General features: G+C 44.7%; 2 protein-coding genes across 3 annotated transcripts; one reads left to right on the top strand and one right to left on the bottom strand.

Moving 5' to 3' along the window:
- The first annotated feature begins 659 nt into the window (after window positions 1–659).
- zgpat (zinc finger, CCCH-type with G patch domain) lies at window positions 660–5016 on the top strand. Of its 2 annotated transcripts, none has more exons than XM_047032162.1 (7): window positions 660–788; window positions 1233–1886; window positions 2117–2250; window positions 2452–2616; window positions 2746–2871; window positions 3091–3538; window positions 3868–5016. In XM_047032162.1, the coding sequence occupies exons 2-7, from the start codon at window positions 1279–1281 to the stop codon at window positions 4004–4006; spliced, it is 1620 nt and encodes a 539-aa protein (XP_046888118.1). In that variant the 5' UTR covers window positions 660–788; window positions 1233–1278; the 3' UTR covers window positions 4007–5016. The 2 variants fall into 2 exon arrangements, with proteins under 2 accessions (XP_046888118.1, XP_046888127.1); XM_047032171.1 differs by having other exon boundaries at window positions 660–850.
- Window positions 5017–7801: 2785 nt separating this feature from the next.
- On the bottom strand, window positions 7802–15855 carry LOC124478341 (neuronal acetylcholine receptor subunit alpha-2-like). Its single transcript, XM_047036599.1, has 6 exons — window positions 15795–15855; window positions 12753–12904; window positions 11951–11995; window positions 11581–11690; window positions 8960–10418; window positions 7802–7927 (listed from the first exon to the last, which is right to left on the bottom strand). The coding sequence occupies exons 1-6, from the start codon at window positions 15853–15855 to the stop codon at window positions 7802–7804; spliced, it is 1953 nt and encodes a 650-aa protein (XP_046892555.1).
- Window positions 15856–19369: the final 3514 nt, after the last annotated feature.

The following is a 19369-nucleotide window of genomic DNA, read 5'->3' as shown; positions in this document are numbered from 1 at the left end:
TGCTGACTGGTGACTATAAGCTTCAAAAAGTGCAAAATGTTTCCTTGAAACAAAAGACAAAATCACACAAATACACTCGTTCTTTATCTAACATCTAACAAACAATATTTGCTTTCACTGTAAAAATAATAATAATTAAATTAGTTGAAAAACATTGGCTTTTATGCTGCTGATGTTTACTTTAGAGGGCACTGACCCAATTGCAAAACAGCGAGAACAAAGTAAGTCAACATGGTCCTTGTTGCCATCAAAATTGTACACTGTGACACAGATTGTGTCATCAAAAAGATAGGCTATGGTCCTTTTTCGTGGATCATCTTGACACATCATGATGACCATAGGATATGAATAGAGATTGTTCTAAACTGTTATCCTTCAACTTTGTTGTATAAATAAGCTCATATGAATACTACAATCTGACAAAAGTGTGTATACGTTTGTATTGTCAGGCTGATTACTGGGCCTTTCCACGAATGGAGTTGAAATTGGGTCTGAAACAGTTTTAAGAAAAATAACTTTGTTCATTATGACTTTGAAATAAAGTTGTCACGGGAATACAGGCCCATCGTACATGAAGAAGTCTAGTTCCATCTAGTGGCCATAAAATAAAATGCTTGTCTGAAAGTCTGAATTTAACTTCCGGATCACAGTTCACCGAAACCTTGCAGTCTGGGACATCCATATAACTAGCTTGGCTAGCTTGCAACTAGCCGGCTGTTAACACTATTTAGTTTCCCGTTTCTGTATTTATAATGTATTGTTTCGGAGAACATATAGACGTTCTCACAGTAAGTATATATTATTTACTAGCTAGCTACTAACAGTAAAGGTGATACATAACCGTATTAAGGTAAGTAGCAACCTAGCTAGCTAGCACTACTAGCTAGTCACCCAACCAAATGAACCACTTCTCACTCATTTCAAATAAATGGGTCTGCTCTAAAGAAAATGTATTTAGTAGCTAGCTAAAATAGTCTTACCTGGCCAGCAGGACTGTTGGTTCGACTGTTTTCCTTAATAGCGTCTAGTCTTGTTGTAGCTAGAAGTTACTGCTCGCTCATTATCTACATTCAAAACATCCCATATTGATCCTACTATATCATCAAGAAGTGTTATATCTCGTAGATGTGAGTTCATCATGACAACCAGTGAATATTGTCTCTTTAACTTGCAACTCAAGCTAACCAATAGGAAACAGATTGTCATGCATTTCATGCTTTCGCCCCTCGCAGACCCTTGCTAGATGTTGATCAGTGACCACTGCAGCTGCCATCCAGCATGGACGAAGGGACCTTGGAGGCGGCCATCTCGGCCTACGAGGCTCAGCGACAGCAGGTGGAGGGCGCTCTGTCCGCCTGCCTGGACCCCACGCAGCAGACCGACCTCCTCCAACTGAAAGAGGATCTCACTCAGCTCATCGAACTGACAGAGGCCAGCTTGGTGTCCGTCAAAAAGAGCCGTCTCTTGGCGTCTCTTGAGGAGGGAAACTTGTTTCTATCACAGACCGCGGACGGTGCGTCGGCAACCGGCGGCGGCGGTGGCCTGGACAACGAGTTTGCCGCCTTCTACTCTGAGGTCGGAGAAGTCTCCGGAAGCAGCTCGGACACACGGGAGAGAGGGGACGAGAGGGACGATGAGCGAAAAGATGATAACGGAGAAGAAGAGGAGGAGGAAGAGGAGGACACTCTCAGTGGCACCAAGGTGCGAGCCCCCTACCGCACCTCCTGGGGCGTGCTGGAGTACCACAACGCCATGGTGGTGAACACAGAAAGGCCAGATGGGGAGGAGGCCCAGGTCAGGGTTCTGTATGTCCATCCCACTCAGAAGTCCATGAAACCGTGTCCCTACTTCCTAGAGGATAAGTGTCGCTTCCTGGATGACTGCAGGTAGGCTCATCTATTAGGCCCGTCTCGCCACCCTCTCCACATCTTGGAGTCATGGTACAGCAGGACATGTACGTGTCTAGGTTCTTCCTGTGGTCTGTTTAATGTTCTAGGTTCTTCCTCTGGTCTGTGTAATGTTCTAGGTTCTTCCTCTGGTCTGTGTTATGTTCTAGGTTCTTCTTCTGGTCTGTGTAATGTTCTAGGTTCTTCTTCTGGTCTGTGTGATGTTACAGGTTCTCCCATGGTGAAGTAGTGCGTGTGTCGGAGCTGAGAGCGTTCCTGGAGGCCGACCTCAGTAACCTCCAAGAGGGCTCGCCCTGCCTGGCTCGACATGAAGATGGGATCTGGTACCCAGCTAGAATAACAGGTAGGCAGCTGAGCCACCATCGTGTACATGATTCCCCCTCTGCCCCAAGTTGCATTTGAACCTACCCACCACTAGTTTTAATATAATCAGTCACTAAATTCAAAAGCTGTGTGTCTTACTTACTGTTATTCAGGTTAAACCCAACCCCAGATTACCATGTTTACCTAACCATAAGCGGACTGAAAACGTTCTCTTGTGTAGATATCGACCACGGCTTCTTCATGGTGAAGTTCAACTCACTGCTGCTGAAAGACGCCATGTTGGAGGCGGATGGGGTCATCCCACCAATGAGAGACGACGACTCGCTCTCCTCCGACTCGTCCGAGGATGAAGACCTGATAGATGGGGAGGCAGCCTTTGCCAGAGGTTGGTTCCTTTGTGTGCCTTATGGAAGATGTTATACACCCTCTATTGTGTTGGTTTGTGTTGTTCCACACCCAGATAAAGTGTCACAGACATTGACTTTATGTATTTATATTTACTGCGATTCTCCAGTTTTGGACCACTCCCAAGAGGATGACAGGATCCAGTCTAGCGGTTCTTCCTTTGGGGGCTGGGAGGCACACACAAGAGGCATCGGCTCCAAGCTCATGCTTAAAATGGGATACGAATACGGGAAAGGTACGTTTTTACTGTCGAAACATGGATTCACGTGTGTGAATTGTAGACTGCTGAAATAGGCCAGAGTCCTAAAGGATCTGCAGCAATAGGAAGTGTTTTGCTGTAAAAAAAACAACAACAACAAAAAAACTGACAAGTAAAGCAAAATACACACAAGCCGTTTTGCATCCCCCGTTTGTCCTACACTGGATCGCTGACCCATTGTCTCTGTTCCCTCAGGTTTGGGCAAGACCTCTGAGGGCAGAGTCGAGCCGGTCCTAGCGGTGGTTCTCCCCAAAGGCAAGTCCCTGGACCAGTGTGCTGAGCTCACTGGGCGCAGGACCCAGAGCAAGACCTCGAACAACGGCGAAAAGGCGGCCAACAAAAAGAAGAGGAGGAAGAGGAAGGGCCGAGCGGGTCCCTCTGGGGGCCGCCGCAACGTGTTTGACTTCCTCAACCGCAAACTGGGGGACGGGGAGGCGGACGGGGAGGCGGACGGCGGTGCGGACGGCGGTGGGGGCCCCGCCCCCGCTCCGTCACCGCGGGGGTCGGGGGTGGAGGCATACAGGGGGGGTAAGAACGCCAAGAGGAGCCTGAACGTGAAGGTGTTCCAGGCTGCGGAGAGAGTGATCCAGACTGAGAGGGAGATCCAGAGGCTGACTGAGTCGCTCAGGAGACGCAGTGGGAGGTGAGGAGGGGCTCAATGACGATGACACTGCTGGGTTTTGTGTCTTGGCTCTTGGGCACACTTTAGGTAGTAGATGAGATAGAGTAGAGTCTGCCTAGATGTATGCATTCCTTCGGATGTAGTGCTGCAAAATTCTTTCCAGAAACCACTAAAGAATGTCCTTGAGAGTTTTGGAACACATAATGCTACTATCACAGAATGCTAATATGTGTCATATCTACACGTAACAGTGTGTGTCATCTCTACATGTAACAATGTGTGTAATCTCTGCCTGTTACAGTGATTCACTAACGGTTCCCTCACTGCTGTGTTCCCGGTCTTGTCCTCAGGGATGTAACCATGGTGAGCCACCTAGAGGAGAGGCTGAGTGCGGCGCGCAGCCTGCTGACGCAGCAGAAGGCCCAGGAGATCTCCGTTCAGAGGGAAAACAGGAAGGCCGACACGCACAAGAAAATGACCGAGTTTTAAACTTTTACTGGCCAATCGTTGGAGGCACAAATAGACAGGACTGTCAAGGAGACCTTCTTGTGTCGAAGGACACAAAAGACTATTTACATGTTTTGTAAGGATTTAGTTTTTGTGCGGCTAATGGCTACATGCATTTGTGAGTTTTGTTTGTTTTGGTGTAACTGAATTTCTTCAACTTTGATCATGGGAAGTCTTTGACTGTTTGGTCCGCCTTGTTTTTTCTCGTTAACACCAATTCTTCTACAGTTAAAAAATGTTTCAACACAAGTGGATTATTCCTTTTTTGGGGAAGATTAGTTTGCCAAAATCAATGGATGAAACTGTACCTGATCATACATTGTAAATATAAACTTCATGTACGTAAAAAGAAAGCTATTTGTGCTATAATTTCTGAGGCTTATGTTTTTGTGTTGGTTGATAGGCGGTTGATTTACAACTGGCTTTGATAGGCCACTCAACCGTTCTAGAGTTTTGAAGTTAAGCATTTTCCTTCTCCCTGACTCCTTCTTCCTACTTGTCTTACTGAAGCCATGGATCCATTCTTCTTTTTTTTTTTTCAGAAAGTGGGCGACTGATTTCTGCCTCACAATGTGTAGACATAGTCTGAAGGCGTAGATGTAGTGATTTAATCTACTGATCCAGACACGTTTTATCTCACTTCTCTCTCAAACACATTATTAAAAAGGTTGAAGTCGTGGTTCCAGATAAGATACCTGTTTGCTTGAAAGGGAAGACATATTAGGAGGAGCTACGGTTTGAGGACGCATCATTTTCTTCCCAATTTGAGGGTTATGGTGTTCTTGATCCGAGAGTTACAGGTTTGTGTTGAGAGATGTAGATGTGTTTACCATGACCCTGTTTGTTTCTCAGTTGGTGTTTAATGGGTTCCTTTGTGGCTACGCCTTGCCGAAGTCGTTCCTTGATTGCTTGAAGTCATTCGACAGTGAGTCAGCACAAACAAAAGTAACACATCCAGGTATGTGAGAGAGAGACAGAGAGAAATACAGAGAGAGAGAAATTAGTGTCCCTTGACTGTTGGACTGCACACATCTTGTCTATATATTAAGTGTGACTGGCCTATTAGGCTGTCTAAATGGCTCTCACCTCAGCCAGGCTTATGTGATTAAGGAGCTGTGATTGTGAAATTGATTGGATGGCTATCTTGACAGATGTTTTACATAGGGATTCAAACTAACCTTTCAAATAACCACACAAATGCCAATCGGCACACCTATTAGCATTCCATAGAGCCCCTGCACATGAAGTTCAAGGGTATTTTTATCTTACAAAAGCATCTGTTTTGTTATTTTGTAAATCTGCTATTTCTGATTCATTCATGAGCATTGTTAGTTTTGGGAAAATAATTGGATGGATTTTGTTTTGGAAATATTCAGATCCAATCTTTAGGAACACATGGTGGCTTCCAATTTTAATAACCATCAGTAGGATGGCATTTCAAATGTTTGGTATTGCCTAGGCCTAATTAATTTGAAAAATTCATAGCAGTTATGGAAAACTTGTGTTATCTACTGTGTGACTGCATTTGCATAGAGTATAGCATTATGTTTTCATAAATTGTGAAGATACTGTTCTCTGCCTAAAGGTAAATTATGCTAGAGGAAAGACTGGCCAACTAACAGACAAACAGCATCCGTTTATCACAGACTAATGGGTGTATTTGAAAATCTGAAACCAAAATAAGTTTTCTTATACATGATTGTGAATGTCCGTTCGTATAATCACCTGAATTAACTCATCTTCCAATCCTAAAGGATGGAAGGATCAAATCCTAAATGGATTTTGGTGTTTCAAAACCCATTGACACTGTATGACTATGTTTAGCTTGTGTTCTGCTCCTCTCTCTTACCAACCGTCTCTGGAGGAGGGGATCCCTCTCTGAATTGCTCCTCCCAAGGTTTCTTCCATTTTTTCTCCCGGTGGGAGTTTTTCTGGGAGTTTTTCCTTGTCTTCCTTGAGGGTTTAGGTTGGTTGAGGGGCAGTTCTATGGGCGCATGTGAAGCCCTCTGTGACATGCTTGCGTGTAAAAAGGGCTATACTTACTACATTTGATTTGATTTGATTTAAAGCCAATTGATTCAATCAATTGATTATGAAGGCATTTGCAAATCCGCACTGAAGAAATACTAAATTCATTCACTTTAAAGGTCAATTTCCCACCCCATGAAGATTAATTTAATAACCTGACATTAACTTCTAATTCATAAGTTAATTTAGTTCCATGGCCGTGTCACCACAATTAGATATTACAAAGCATGCAAAGCAATAAAGAGAAGATTGATTAAAGTATACTTGGAGAAATTGATAATAGCATTTGCACATGTATTTACCATTGTCATGATTTGACTGAAGTCAATGTCTGAGTCTTATCTGGAAAATTGAATAGACTTCACTTTCACAAAGACAGCTTATTCTATCTAGACATCCAATTTCTGTCTATTGTGGAGCTAATGGAAACTAAAAGAACCAAATCATAAAATCTTAATATCCTTTTTTACTCCAATATTTGAACCTGCACAAGTTTAGCAGAACATATTATTTTGCTTCGTCAGATTAATGCATTAACACTTTGGCTTGTGAGTTTTTAACCTTGTAAAAAGTGCTGTGCTTCCATATTACTTCTACAGTTAATTGCTATTTTCTCTACTCGTGTTTTTCTACACATAGATCAATGGTCGGCCAATTGCTGAGGCAGTAGAAATCCTAGAGCTGTGCTTGAGGTCAGGATTGAGGTCACCTGTCTGGGTATTCAGGTGTAACATTATATACTTTCACTAAGATTCAACAGCAGCGTGAATGAGGATGACACAGCATAGTCAGAGTATCACTATTTCACAGAACTAACTGATGGTGCACTCTTATCTGCACGGAAATCATTCTGGCAACTTTGAACCATAAAGATTTTTATTTTTCAGAAAACATGTTAAGAATTCATTTAGGGTACGTTGTAAATAAAGTACTTAAATACAAAAAATGAATAATTTGATGTGATGATATGCAATTTAATAGCATGGTGAATGAAATGCAAATGTTACCTGACTGACAAAAGAAGTCAGTCATGTAATGTGTCTTTTTTAAAACATCAATATCCATTAATATTACAGTACATATCTTGCCAGATGTGCTCAACAATCTGGCAAACTACAGACATTTTCTGCGTGGTTCATCATACAGCCTTGTCTTGTTGCTGTTTTATACCTAGCAGATCACATTTGAGAGACTACTGTATCAAAATAATACTTTGGGGAAAGTAACCCTTGAGTAAATGTTTTATAAAGAAAGTAAATAATTACTTTTGTCGGCATTACCTGTATTACATTTAAAATATGGCCTGACAAAACAATGTTTTCACCTTATTTCAATGTGTGTGTGTGTAGTGCCATTCCTCAGCTGTTGGACGGTGACAACCCGGGTCATACAACTCAATGTCAAAATGGAGGATTAAGGAGGAATGTATTTACTGCTGGCCTTTTGGTCTCATAAAGAATGCATGTGCCCAGTTGAATCAATGAAAGACATTTCACTCTATTTCTAAGTCGGTACCCTTTTCATACCCAGAGCAAACAGGCCACAGCAAGGACACAGACAACCTTAGGAGTTTAATTTAAAGGCAAAAAAAAGATGAATAAAAAATATTAAATTAGAATTTCATTACGGTTACAAAACATAGAGAGTAAGTCATTAGTACGCTGAAAGGTAAGCTTGCAGTCCAACTCTGAACATTTTGATGCAGCCCCCATGTCTATCTGCTGTCAGAGGATCTGGATCCTTAATCTTCTAGATCATTCCGGCCAACCAGGGAGGAAGGAACAATCCTACAGTTCCCAGAATGCACACCAGTACAAACATCCAGAGGAAGATTCGGTCAATAACCATGGCAACGTATTTCCAATCTTCCTTCACCTGTTGGAAGAATAATAGAATTTAGGTGCTCTTTTCATAACTGGTGTCATGCCACATACATTTTACAGGCTGTCAATTTCTGCCCTCGATTGATTTCTTGGATGAATGGCTGATCTTTTTCATTACAAGGGAGCCATCTCTTAAATGTCAGTCATTCTTGGCCCATGAAAAATTCAAGGGCAAAATTGGCAAGCCTTAATTGTTTCAAACACAGGAATGCTCTGACAGGGGCTACAATATGCTTCATGGAGCATGAACAGCAGTCATACATTTTAAGAGCCTGCATTCAAATTCCCAATACTATTTTCAAAGACCATATCTGTCTCCAAATTCCATCTAATCAATCCTTTAAATTTAGAGTCACATTTCAATCATAGTTTGTCTTCCAGTTATACATTTCAAATAGCTTATAAGCAATTCTTCTTAATTGTAAAAAAAAAAAAAAAAACAATGGTCTGGTTATGATTCAAAATAACAAGGAACTCATTTTGCCCCTCATGAAGGACACTTGAAAAGACATACGCTGTTAAATTGAGACCAGCCATCCATGAAATATGAATGGATTTAGAAAGAAAAGTCTCCAGTCTCATCTTATCAGAATACCTCAGAGCTTTACCAGCTATCTACTGTGTTAACCCCCTATTTTCACTTTTATCATTTTAATTGCTCTTGTCTATTTTGAATGAAATTAGAACATGACTTGGCATGAAACCTTATTTAAACCCTAATAATTTCATCTTTTGTCTGTATAGTGTAAATGGTTATACCAGGCACAATCTGTAGCTAGGCATCCCTTCAGGGGATTATATGCTTTCAAATGTTTAGGGGCACTGATGAAGTGGACTTTCAAGATAATTTTAGTCAATATCTTGCCATTTGGTGTCCATGGTCCCCGTGCAATAACAACTAAGCAATCCGAGCTCTTTGAAATGCCAGTAGAAACCCAGAGAGAACATAATATTAAAACAGGTCATGGTAGATGTTGACTTAAGTTACTTCAGGGAAATTAAGTTGATTTTAAAAGGGACTCACCGAAAAGTCTGCATCTTCAGCCCTGAGGTGATCTGCGATGTACTGCACCCCCTCTATGGCCCGCCTCATCGCTGGCGACATCCTGAGAACCATAGAATCCGGCAATCCTGGGTTCTTGGCAACTTCTGTGGATGAATCTCTGGCTAGGTGGTCCACGGACACCTGTCTCCTCTGTCTGGAGGTCATCGGAATCCCCAGCCCCTCCCCACCCCCATTGCCCCCCCCTGCGTCCAAATAGCAGTACTGGAAGCTGTTTGAGCGACAGCGGTGTGCAACTCTCTGCGGGGGGTCCATGTGGTGGTCGAACATGTGCTCCACGCTGAGGGAGCGGCCTTTAGGAGCCAGCATCCCAGGCTCGTCTCTGGGCAGGGTGCGGAGGGGTCCCAGGGGCAGAGGGACGGAGGAGCAGGAGGGGCCAGAGGAAGGAGGAGAAGTGGAGGAGGGGGAGGAGGTGAGTCCCAGTTGGGGAGGCTCTTCCATGAGCATCGAGTACTGGCTGGATGGGGACCGGCAGAAAACCTGGGGCTTCATTGGATGCCTCTCCAGGGGTAAACCCAAAGGAGGAGAGGAGGTCTTTGGAGGGGAGGCAACCTGGATGTTGGGGCTGTCAGAAGGGGTGGCTGGAAGCATGTGTCCCTGTTGCCCCATCTGACTGAACTCTTTCTCCAAGCCCAACCAAAAGGTTGGGGAGTGACTGGGACCTGCGGGCTGGTGCATCATCTCTATCAGCTTCCTGCAGTTCTGCTTGGCTGTTGCCGGAGGCCTCTTCATGAACAGGACCCGGGGAATCAGGTCCAGGAAGACCCTCCTCACCCACTGGGGCATGCCGTGGGTGCGCGGCGAGCGGTGGTGAACGTTCAGCACAAACACGGTGATGATGATGGACAGGGTGACGAAGATCATGGTGAAGAGCAGGTACTCCCCGATGAGGGGGATGACGAGCGAGGTGGAGGGGATGATCTCGGTGATGAGGAGGAGGAACACGGTGAGGGAGAGGAGGACGGAGATGCACAGGGTGATCTTCTCCCCGCACTGTGAGGGCAGGTAGAAGACCAGCACGGTGAGACAGGAGATGAGCAGGCAGGGAATGATGAGGTTGATGGTGTAGAACAGGGGGAGTCTCCGGATGATGAAGTAGTAAGTGATGTCCGGGTAGATCTCGGTGCAGCACTCGTATTTCTTGGTGTTGTACTTGCCCACGGCGTCGATGATGACCCACTCGCCACTCTCCCAGTAGTCCTGCTGGTCCACGTCACTGGCCATGCTGATCAGGTCGATCTTGGCGCGGTCGTAGGTCCACGAGCCAAACTTCATCTTGCAGTTCTGCTGGTCGAAGGGGAAGAAGGTGACGTCGATGGAGCAGGAGGACTTGTAGATGGCCGGGGGCGTCCACTTGATCCTGCCGTCGTAGAACAGGTGGGCTTTGGTCAGGTGGGTCACTGCAAAGTCCCCGTCAGCGCTTTGGGGACAAAGACGGAGGTTGAAGAAGCTGCTGTTTGGTGTCTCAGTGATGTGAATGGACTGACTGTGCTTGTGTTTACACCAAGCTTGTTAGCGACAAGAATTGGGAGTATTGCAAATTTCACATTCAGCGATCATAAGACATGCATCACGGTGAAATACCTACTGAAACATGCTGTGTGTATTTTCACAGTTTTCGGGCTTAAATCAACTGTGGCTGAACAAATGTTGCGTTCAAAACACATTACACAATACTAATGAAGACAAACCACTGTTCAATTACTGGTGCATGTGTTTATATTTCCCCTGGGTTTGAAGCATGAATCCTCAATTGTAATATGCCTGATGTCAATCATGAATGTAATTACTACACACAAGTAATCGACTGAACTATGAAATCAGTGCTTGTGTTCTACAACATGTTTATATGTTATTGGAAGTAAAGGGGCAAATATATGCCATTCTCATAATAAAGATATTCACAATATATGATTTACCAAATGAATGGGCTTGCAGCAGTTATTGAGATGCTGTCGCTGACCCCTATTTTGTAATGTGCTTGGTCTCCTTGCAGTGTTAAGAGAACAAGAAGGCAGTAGGCATCAGTCAAAATGATCCATGTTCACTGTAACCCATCCAAACACATGCAATAACATTCCATCCTGTGATTTCTAGAATGATGTATTGCTTGGTACGATGTGCTAAGTTTTGTTTATGACCAGACCCATTAAAGTCGACCTCATCTGCATTTATCTCCTTCGTATTTCATTTCGACATTGGCTCAGGACAAAATATTTGGCGCAATAATTAACTTTTGATATAAACGGCAATACACTTCAAGTGGAAATTTCTTTGGATCTACATTAGTCAGTCTGGTATTTAGAGAGTGAACATTACTTTAAGTAAGTAATGTCAATAATACTTTAACAACTTTGTGCAACCCAATGAATCTGTTCCTAAAACTGATTAAAAGAAGTTTACAGTCATCAAGAACAGCCCACATCTGAGTTTTATTAAGCCCTGTTTCAGTAAAACAAATTCATACTATCATTACTTGCTTCATAACAAACAAATAAATATTGTAATAAAACAGTGTGTTACTTCTGCTATTAAAAATATCAGTCATTTCCCAAGGAAAATGGTGTGCCAGCAGTCCTTACTTGTTGTACAGCACAATGTCTGGTCTCCATATAAGCTCTGATGGGATGCGTATGGAAGTCACGTTCTCATAGTCCTCGGGGTTCCAGCGAAGCTTGTAATCGTTCCACTCCTGAGGGACCGGGGAACAGGAAACACACCAAGATCTTCATACCGTCACCTAGGATCGATCACACTACCTACAGTTCACATGCACTCTCACTATGTAGCCAAACACCAAGGCAATTACACACCCCGGCAAGTTGATATTATTATTTGTGCGCCGGTTATGCACTGATTTCATGTTGCTTTGGATGAAGTTGTCAGGTGAAAAGAATAAAATGTACAGTCAAATGTGAACAGCAGCTGGTGTACTATTGACTCTATACGCACTTGTTTCACCCAGACGTTTGTGGTCATCATCTGGTTCTTTTCATCCTGTGTTCACAGACAGACATGGTTTTGTTGAATCACATATCATATCACATCGCAAAACTCTCCCAGGACCAAACCCTACGATGCTGCCATCTCCCCCCAACTCAAGGAGGCAACACGAACAAACGCATGAACAATTGATAAACATATACAGTTATTTATCAAAAGAAATTCAGTGGGTTTCCCAGGTCTGTTGAGTGCGATAAGGAGGAATGGAGGATTCCTCAGTATCTCTGGGTTAGAGCTGTCAGGATTCTCCTATCTCAGCCCCCTGTTCCCCAGCCCTGTCGTCCTGTCTCAGAGGCTACACGGTGGAGCGCTCCCTGGGAGCAGCAGGCTGCTGGCTCTACCCAACTCCCCCTCTCCTTCAGACAGCAGCAAGGCGGGTGTGGAGAGCCCAGTCTTTTAATTATGTGTCAACCTCGTAACTGAAGTTCCCGGGAGGATGCACGGTAAACAAGTTTAATCTAAAGATCTGAGTTAATGAGGAAGAATAAAAAGGCTGAGAAGACGATTTTAGTATTTTTGTGTGTGTGTGGGGGGGGGGGGGGGGCGGGGTGCTTTTAAAACACAGCACATTGTTGTACAAAATATCTTCCAACTACAAAGTGAAGCATGTCTTTTTCTTCACAGTACACGGATCAAGAAGTTACCTCATTGAGACTACAAGCTGACTAAGCCTGGGGGGGGGGGGGTAACATGTTCCTGCAAGACAAGCCGAATTCGCAAACACAAGCAGAATCACACTGAGAGGTCTCACCACGTCGATGAGCTGAGCGATGGAGAGGCCGAAGTGAACCAGCACCACGTCGGAGATGTTTGCCACGGGCCGGGACAGCTTGTTGTAGCGCACAAACAGGTTCTGGAGCAGTCTCTCCTCCGCGTGGGCCTTGGGACCGCCCAGTGGACACACTGGAGGGAGGAAGGGGTCCGGAGACAGACGCAGGCCACAGTTAGACACAACTGGCCCCCGTCGACTTTTATATCGACTGAACACTAGCTCGTACTGTGGCTACACCACCTATTAATGGGAGTCAGATGGCTGAGCGGTAAGGGAGTCGGGCTAGTAATCAGAAGGTTGCCGGATCGATTCCCCGCCGTGCCACATGATGTTGTGTCCTTAGGCAAGGCACTTCACCCTACTTGCCTCGGGGGGAATGTGACTGTACTTACTGCAAGTCGCTCTGGATAAGAGCGTCTGCTAAATGTAAATGTATTACTTTGGCTCACACATTGGTGTTGACTTTTGTATCGACTGAACAACACCTATTACTTTGTCCCACTGATAATTGTCAACTTTGATCTCGACTGAACAATAGGGAGGTAGGTATTTTATCAATGCCAAGGTGAAATAGCAGAAAATGCCTACACAATAGCTACAATACCACTAACTGTTCTGGAAGCTATTTTAACTATTGTTGCTTGTCAGTTATATTCTTTGTCTGTAAATTCTAGTTGTTTTGGTTCTTGGATACAAAAGGAGTGCTTGAGTGTTGAGATGTAATACAGCTGTCTGTATCTTCACATCAGCAATCATTTCTTTCTCCTGACACTTGTCTCCACCAGCTATTTTGGTCCAGACTTTGATGAGCTTATCTGACCATTAACTCTTTCTGGGGTCATTAATATTATAGCAGTCAGTCTTCTGTCACAAGTCAGAGATGGGTTTTCTCCTTGCAATACACTCTCTTTGTTAAACCGTTAAATTAAGAAGAAAACACTTAGCTACGGGGCTGTCCTCATCTAAAAATAGGGAACCATTAAAGCCAGAATCTGAGAGGATAAACTTACATTATTGCAAATGTCCCCCCCACCAAAACGGCAATATCTATAATGAGTTTCTTTCAAGGAGACAGGACACTCTGCTATGAAGAGGAGGTGTAATCTAAAAGTGGGTGACCTCTACTGTACGTAATACTGACATATGGTAACTCAAGCCTGTATCAGATGAGAAGGAGCCAATGGGACCAGAGGAAAGTGAAGGCGTGACGGAAGGAAAGGAAAGAAGGGAATACGAATCCCATTCTGTGGACGTCTGTCGCGTATCCGTGGTGATGTGCTGATGGAGCGACCTGATGAGACGCCTCCCTCCACCCCTCCCTCCATTCCTCTCCCACCCCTCTCCCACCCCTCTTCCACCCCTCTCCCACCCCTCTTCCACCCCTCTTCCACCCCTCTTCCACCCCTCTCCCACCCCTCTTCCACCCCTTCATCTCTCCACCCCTCCATCTCTCTTTTCCTCTCTCTTTTTTGTTCTTTGGGCTCAGTTGAGGGAACTCAATTACACGGTTCTCTTTCAGACCCTTCTCATCATACCGCAGACCAGAACCTCGCAAGGTCTCGGAACAATTAGGGGGAAATCACAAAGCTTGGGGCAGGGACATTTTAAATCTTTCTTTTGGGGGGGGGGGGGGAGACGACAACACTATTGTCATTTACAATAGAGTGCATCACATTGGATGGATGATTTTAATTACAGCTGCAACCCACTAAGTAACGTCTATACATCATCACTTTGAAGCGCAGTGACTGGACATCATCCTTAATCAGAGGTGCCCATACCCGTTAAGTATTGACGTCAAATTTGAAACACAGCTGGACATCACTTGGTATGCTGGCTGCACTCTACTCTCCTCCTCTCTCAATCATAGCTGATGGGCTGTCCTTCACTTGCCGGAAATCTGGCATCCTCCTCTATTTTTAAAGGCTTGGGATCAATATCTTATTAGATAGATATACTTTCATTTTGCTTTCTTCCTGTTTACACCTGAGTCTGTCTGACATGGCCAAACACTCTGACAACCTTGGAATGTTTTAGAACTTTTGAAAAAAAGTAACTGTATCGTAGCTGTTTGAAGGTGTGCTTTGGCTCATAGTAAATATCCCTGCTTCATCACTCGAGGGAAGAAAGTGATGGAAATGAATCATAGAATGTAAGAAATATCTATGATGATAGTTAAATAAAAACTCAAATAATTTGTATATATCATATGAATACAGACTGAAGATTTGCTTGTAATTAATAAGTAAATGCATGTCCTGACGATCCAATTTGTTTTCAATAGTTTGGTTGAAAATAGGAAATATTTATACGGAGCAAAGGAACCATGCGATACATAATATTTAATCTTCAAACATATCTCATAATTTCCTGAAGAGTAGATACAGAAGTCTGTAAACAAACAACACTGCAGCAAATGAAGCAGATTTGCAACCAACATATTTCATATGTGTTTAAATTCTTCACCATTTATTCAATTTTAATGTGTTTTGTCTTTGTTCTCCATGCCAGGAAGTGATGTCATGCTGCAGGTGAAGGTTCCATTGGATTATGATGTTTGTGCATCAGGTCACCACTGGTGGACCCAGTTCTGTCCCAGTTTGATAAATGCTTTTTCATTAGCCAATATTGGTTGAGACACATATTAAAATGTGAATATACTGATGCAAATAAGTGCTGCAACACAACCAAACACTTAACTCTTATTGCTAACCTAACAGTGAATGTAGAGACTGCTTTTTCCAAATCTCAGTTCAGATCATACTAACCCAAGGCTGCAAAGCATGCAAACTTTTCAACAGAAAATGGAAATTGAATGACAGTGGTTCTACATGAACATTTAATAATGACATATATAAGTCGTCATGGGAACCACTAAATATGCTCACGGTCATGATAACACATCAACTCCACATCTCACAAACCATCAACAAAAAGTAAAGTGCATTTCACGGCATTTCTTTCTTTATTTTTATTTTTTTACAGCGAATGCCAGAATTATTATTATAAAGCAATATTTACCTTGAGAAGGGTGGATGAAGACAAGCAAACTCAACATCCGGAGGCACCTGGTCAGATTCATAGTGGAAAAAACAATACCCGTTTTCCTTCTCTAAACTCCCTCCGACATTTGGCATTTGTCTCCACTTCCAGAAGGGTAATCCTCATTCAGAGAGCCCAATAGCCGGTCAAACGAGTCAACAGCCTTCAACTCAGACAATGCAACAGATGGCAAGAACCCCCAGCAGATATACAGGTAGGTGCCGTAGGGTTTTCAGAACGCCTTCAACCTGCAGAAGGAAGGGGTCATGTCAATCTGAGGACAGTGCACTCCATCTCTCTTGAGGTACTGATCAGATCAGCAGGAATATGACTAGCCACGAGCGTCCTGCTGTTTTTCCTAACTCCACATCCTAACTGACTCCTCGATCTTCCCCTCCTTTTGAACAAGTGTGGTTTCTCATCCTGTCCTCTTCTCCCTGCCTCTCTCTTTCCCTCTCTCTCTCTTTCTACCTTCCCCTCTCTATGTCTCCCCACCCCCTCATGCCTCTCTCTTTCCCTCTCTCTCTCTTTCTACCTTCCCCTCTCTATGTCTCCCCACCCTCTCATGCCTCTCTCTTTCCCTCTCTCTCTCTTTCTACCTTCCCCTCTCTATGTCTCCCCACCCCCTCATGCCTCTCTCCCTCTACTCTTTTCTCCCTCCCACCTCTTTACCTACCTCCATGTCTCAGTCTCTCTACGCCTCTCTCACCCTTTCTTGTTCCTGTTCTCTCTCCACCCCCCCCCCCTCTCAATTTCTCCCTCCCCCCTTTCTTGATCCTGTGCTATCTCCATCTCCCCTCTCTCAATCCTCCCCCCCCTAACTCTCAGTGAGAACAGTGTCAGAGCTGGACTTTGCCGACCAGCACGTGGTTCAGACAATTATTTATTGGCAGTGTGTGTGTGCACATGAATTTGTATGGTGCACCCTTTTGCATTTTGGAATGTGTGTTGAGATACAAAACTTGTTATTATGCTTTTGAGTGAAGGACGTTGTGTGGGTGTTTGTGTGTGTGTGTGTGCTTGCTTGTGTTAGGGACCTGTGGACCTGCCAGAGACACCTCTGGGTTTGGGGCCACACACTCTCACCACACACACACACACACACTATCTCTCGCACCACACACACACTCTCACCACACACACACTCTCTCTCACCACACACACACACACACACTATCTCTCGCACCACACACACACTCTCACCACACACACTCTCTCTCACCACACACACACACACTCTCTCACCACACACACACACACTCTCACCACACACACACTCACTCTCACCACACACACACACACTCTCTCACCACACACACACTCTCTCTCACCACACACAAACACAAGCCCTCAGCTCCTTTCTCTCTTTCGTCCTGAACAATACCATCGTCTTCCTCCCCGCTCCCTCCCTCTCTCTTTCCTCTCTCACACATCTGACTCTTCTAACCCCCTGTCTGTGGGCTGTCTCAAATCTCCCCATGCAATCTCTCCACTGCAGATAAAGATTCACTTCTTCCATGACCTCCAAATGCTCCTCCACCCATCCAGCAGTCTCACGCGTTTCCGCAGTTGTCACAGACAGTGAGGGAGGCTCCATCTAGTTTAATGCCAAGGATGAGCTTAGAGACCTGATTCTGCTCTCACGAGGGTGAGCTCGGGTCACCTCCACAGCTTATCAGTCTCCTCTTCTCTTTTCACTTCACAGAGGTTTTAGAGCAGATGTGTCAAAAGAAGGTTTGACTGTGTGCTGAGATAATTCACGTGAAATAAAGCTTGATTGAATAGTTATTTAAAATTAACTTCTATTAAGGCATGCCTATTGGACAGCTTTTCCTTGCGTTTCAAACTGCACTTACACAATAAAGTAACGTTTTCAACTGGAGTTGTTTCTTTGTCAGAAAGGTTACCATATTTGTTTTCGTGCCCACAGAGAAAAACCTCCACAATATATGTATTGATTTTTTTTCTTCAAATCAAAGACACACTCTCAATCTGGCTATGACTAACACCAAGTTTGAAAGTTGAGTAGATCGCTTTCTCTTCCGACATGGCAGACAAAGGTCTGGTGTGAGTAGTCTGACCATCTGGAACTAGAGAGAGAGAGAGAGAGAGAGAGAGAGAGAGAGAGAGAGAGAGAGAGAGAGAGAGAGAGAGAGAGAGAGAGAGAGAGAGAGAGAGAGAGAGAGAGAGAGAGAGAGAGAGAGAGAGAGAGAGAGAAAAAAAGAGAGAGAGAGAGAAAGAGAGAAAGAGAGATGATAGATTGATGAAGGATGTGTGCATTTCTGAGCAGGCCAAAGCAGCTGGTAAGAAACAATTCAGGAATTGTGTTTGTCTAAAGAAAGAGCAAGGAGTACAAACAGGCCCATTACGGATGACAGATGTAAACGTAACCCCCCCCCCACACACACACACTGGCTATGACCACTGATGAGATAGGCCATCTGTGGTTCATTCTGGATGGTTGGGGGCGTGGGGCAGGTGGGACAAAAGAGAGGGAACAGGGGTAGAGGGGGTCATCTCTGTTTCATTAAGCTGGGAAGGGGAGAGCAGTGAGGGGGTGAGAGATTCACCTTTAGCGCTGGGCTCCTTACTAATTCAACAGGCGTCCAGAGCAGGAAGGCAGTGTGGACCTCACGAGCAGATGAAGCGCCGAGACAGCGTGACCTTCCGCCGCCACAAGACGGCAGGGCCCGTTGACCTGCTGTATCCATGGCGGTGCACCACACAGTGGGGGGGAGGGGCGGAGGGGGGAGGGGGGGAGGGGCGGAGTTGGCAGTTCTCCAAACGTCAACAGTCTAGACCTCAACGCCAGATGAGGAAAACCAATCCTGTACGACGGGCTGGCCCTTGTCTAGCCCGGTTGTAAATCTGTGCTAATCTAATCATCCGCACGACAGGTAACCGTAATAGTTCTAATCTTGTTTTCGCCTCCACCTGAAAAGGTCCAGCTGGTTTGAAGAGAGCTGCATTTTCCATCTTGCGAACATCTTTAACCACTGCAACGCCTTGGACACACAGCAGTCTAGCTCAGATCAGTATTCCACGTGTCAGTATCAGTATTTTGTGTCTAACTGTGTCCCCACTGGTGTCATAATGCGGGGGGTGGAGGGTGGGGGGCAGGGAGTGGGGGATGGGGTAGTGGGGGTGGGTGGGTAAGAATGAAAGGTATGGATCCCATGTTATTAACACAGCAGATTGCAGTCATGAGGGGGAACCAGTGAAGGATTCTAGAATTATTGACAGGCTCCTAATGCAGAGATGGGTCTGTCTGTTCTGTTGACTAATCAGATCACAGAACGTTTCTTCTGAAACCAATCTCTCTCAGCAGAGCTCCTTGGAGCACCTGGATGATGTGTTCACCAGGGCTGGCTGCACTCAGAGAAGCTGTTCACTTCATTGACTCACACAGTGTTCGTCACACACACACACACTCACACACTCACACATTTCTGCGTGCGCACACACACACGTGCACAAACATTGGACAGGCACACAAGAGCGTGCACCCGTGCATGCAAGCAAACGCACACACGCACTGAGGCAAACATCACATG

Source organism: Hypomesus transpacificus, chromosome 2 (assembly GCF_021917145.1).
Source record: "Hypomesus transpacificus isolate Combined female chromosome 2, fHypTra1, whole genome shotgun sequence".
Classification (NCBI taxonomy): domain Eukaryota; kingdom Metazoa; phylum Chordata; class Actinopteri; order Osmeriformes; family Osmeridae; genus Hypomesus; species Hypomesus transpacificus.
The sequence above is the reverse complement of the archived record's forward strand: the minus strand, read 5'-3'. Positions and strand labels throughout refer to the sequence as shown.

Coding starts and splice junctions, on each gene's coding strand:
- zgpat (XM_047032162.1), top strand. CDS start 1,279: ATGGACGAAGGGACCTTGGAGGCGGCCATCTCGGCCTACGAGGCTCAG. Junction 1,887..2,116: donor CGCTTCCTGGATGACTGCAG/GTAGGCTCATCT, acceptor GTGATGTTACAG/GTTCTCCCATGGTGAAGTAG. Junction 3,539..3,867: donor CTCAGGAGACGCAGTGGGAG/GTGAGGAGGGGC, acceptor TCTTGTCCTCAG/GGATGTAACCATGGTGAGCC.
- LOC124478341 (XM_047036599.1), bottom strand. CDS start 15,855: ATGAATCTGACCAGGTGCCTCCGGATGTTGAGTTTGCTTGTCTTCATC. Junction 12,905..15,794: donor CTTCATCCACCCTTCTCAAG/GTAAATATTGCT, acceptor TCCTCCCTCCAG/TGTGTCCACTGGGCGGTCCC. Junction 7,928..8,959: donor CTGAAGATGCAGACTTTTCG/GTGAGTCCCTTT, acceptor TTCTTCCAACAG/GTGAAGGAAGATTGGAAATA.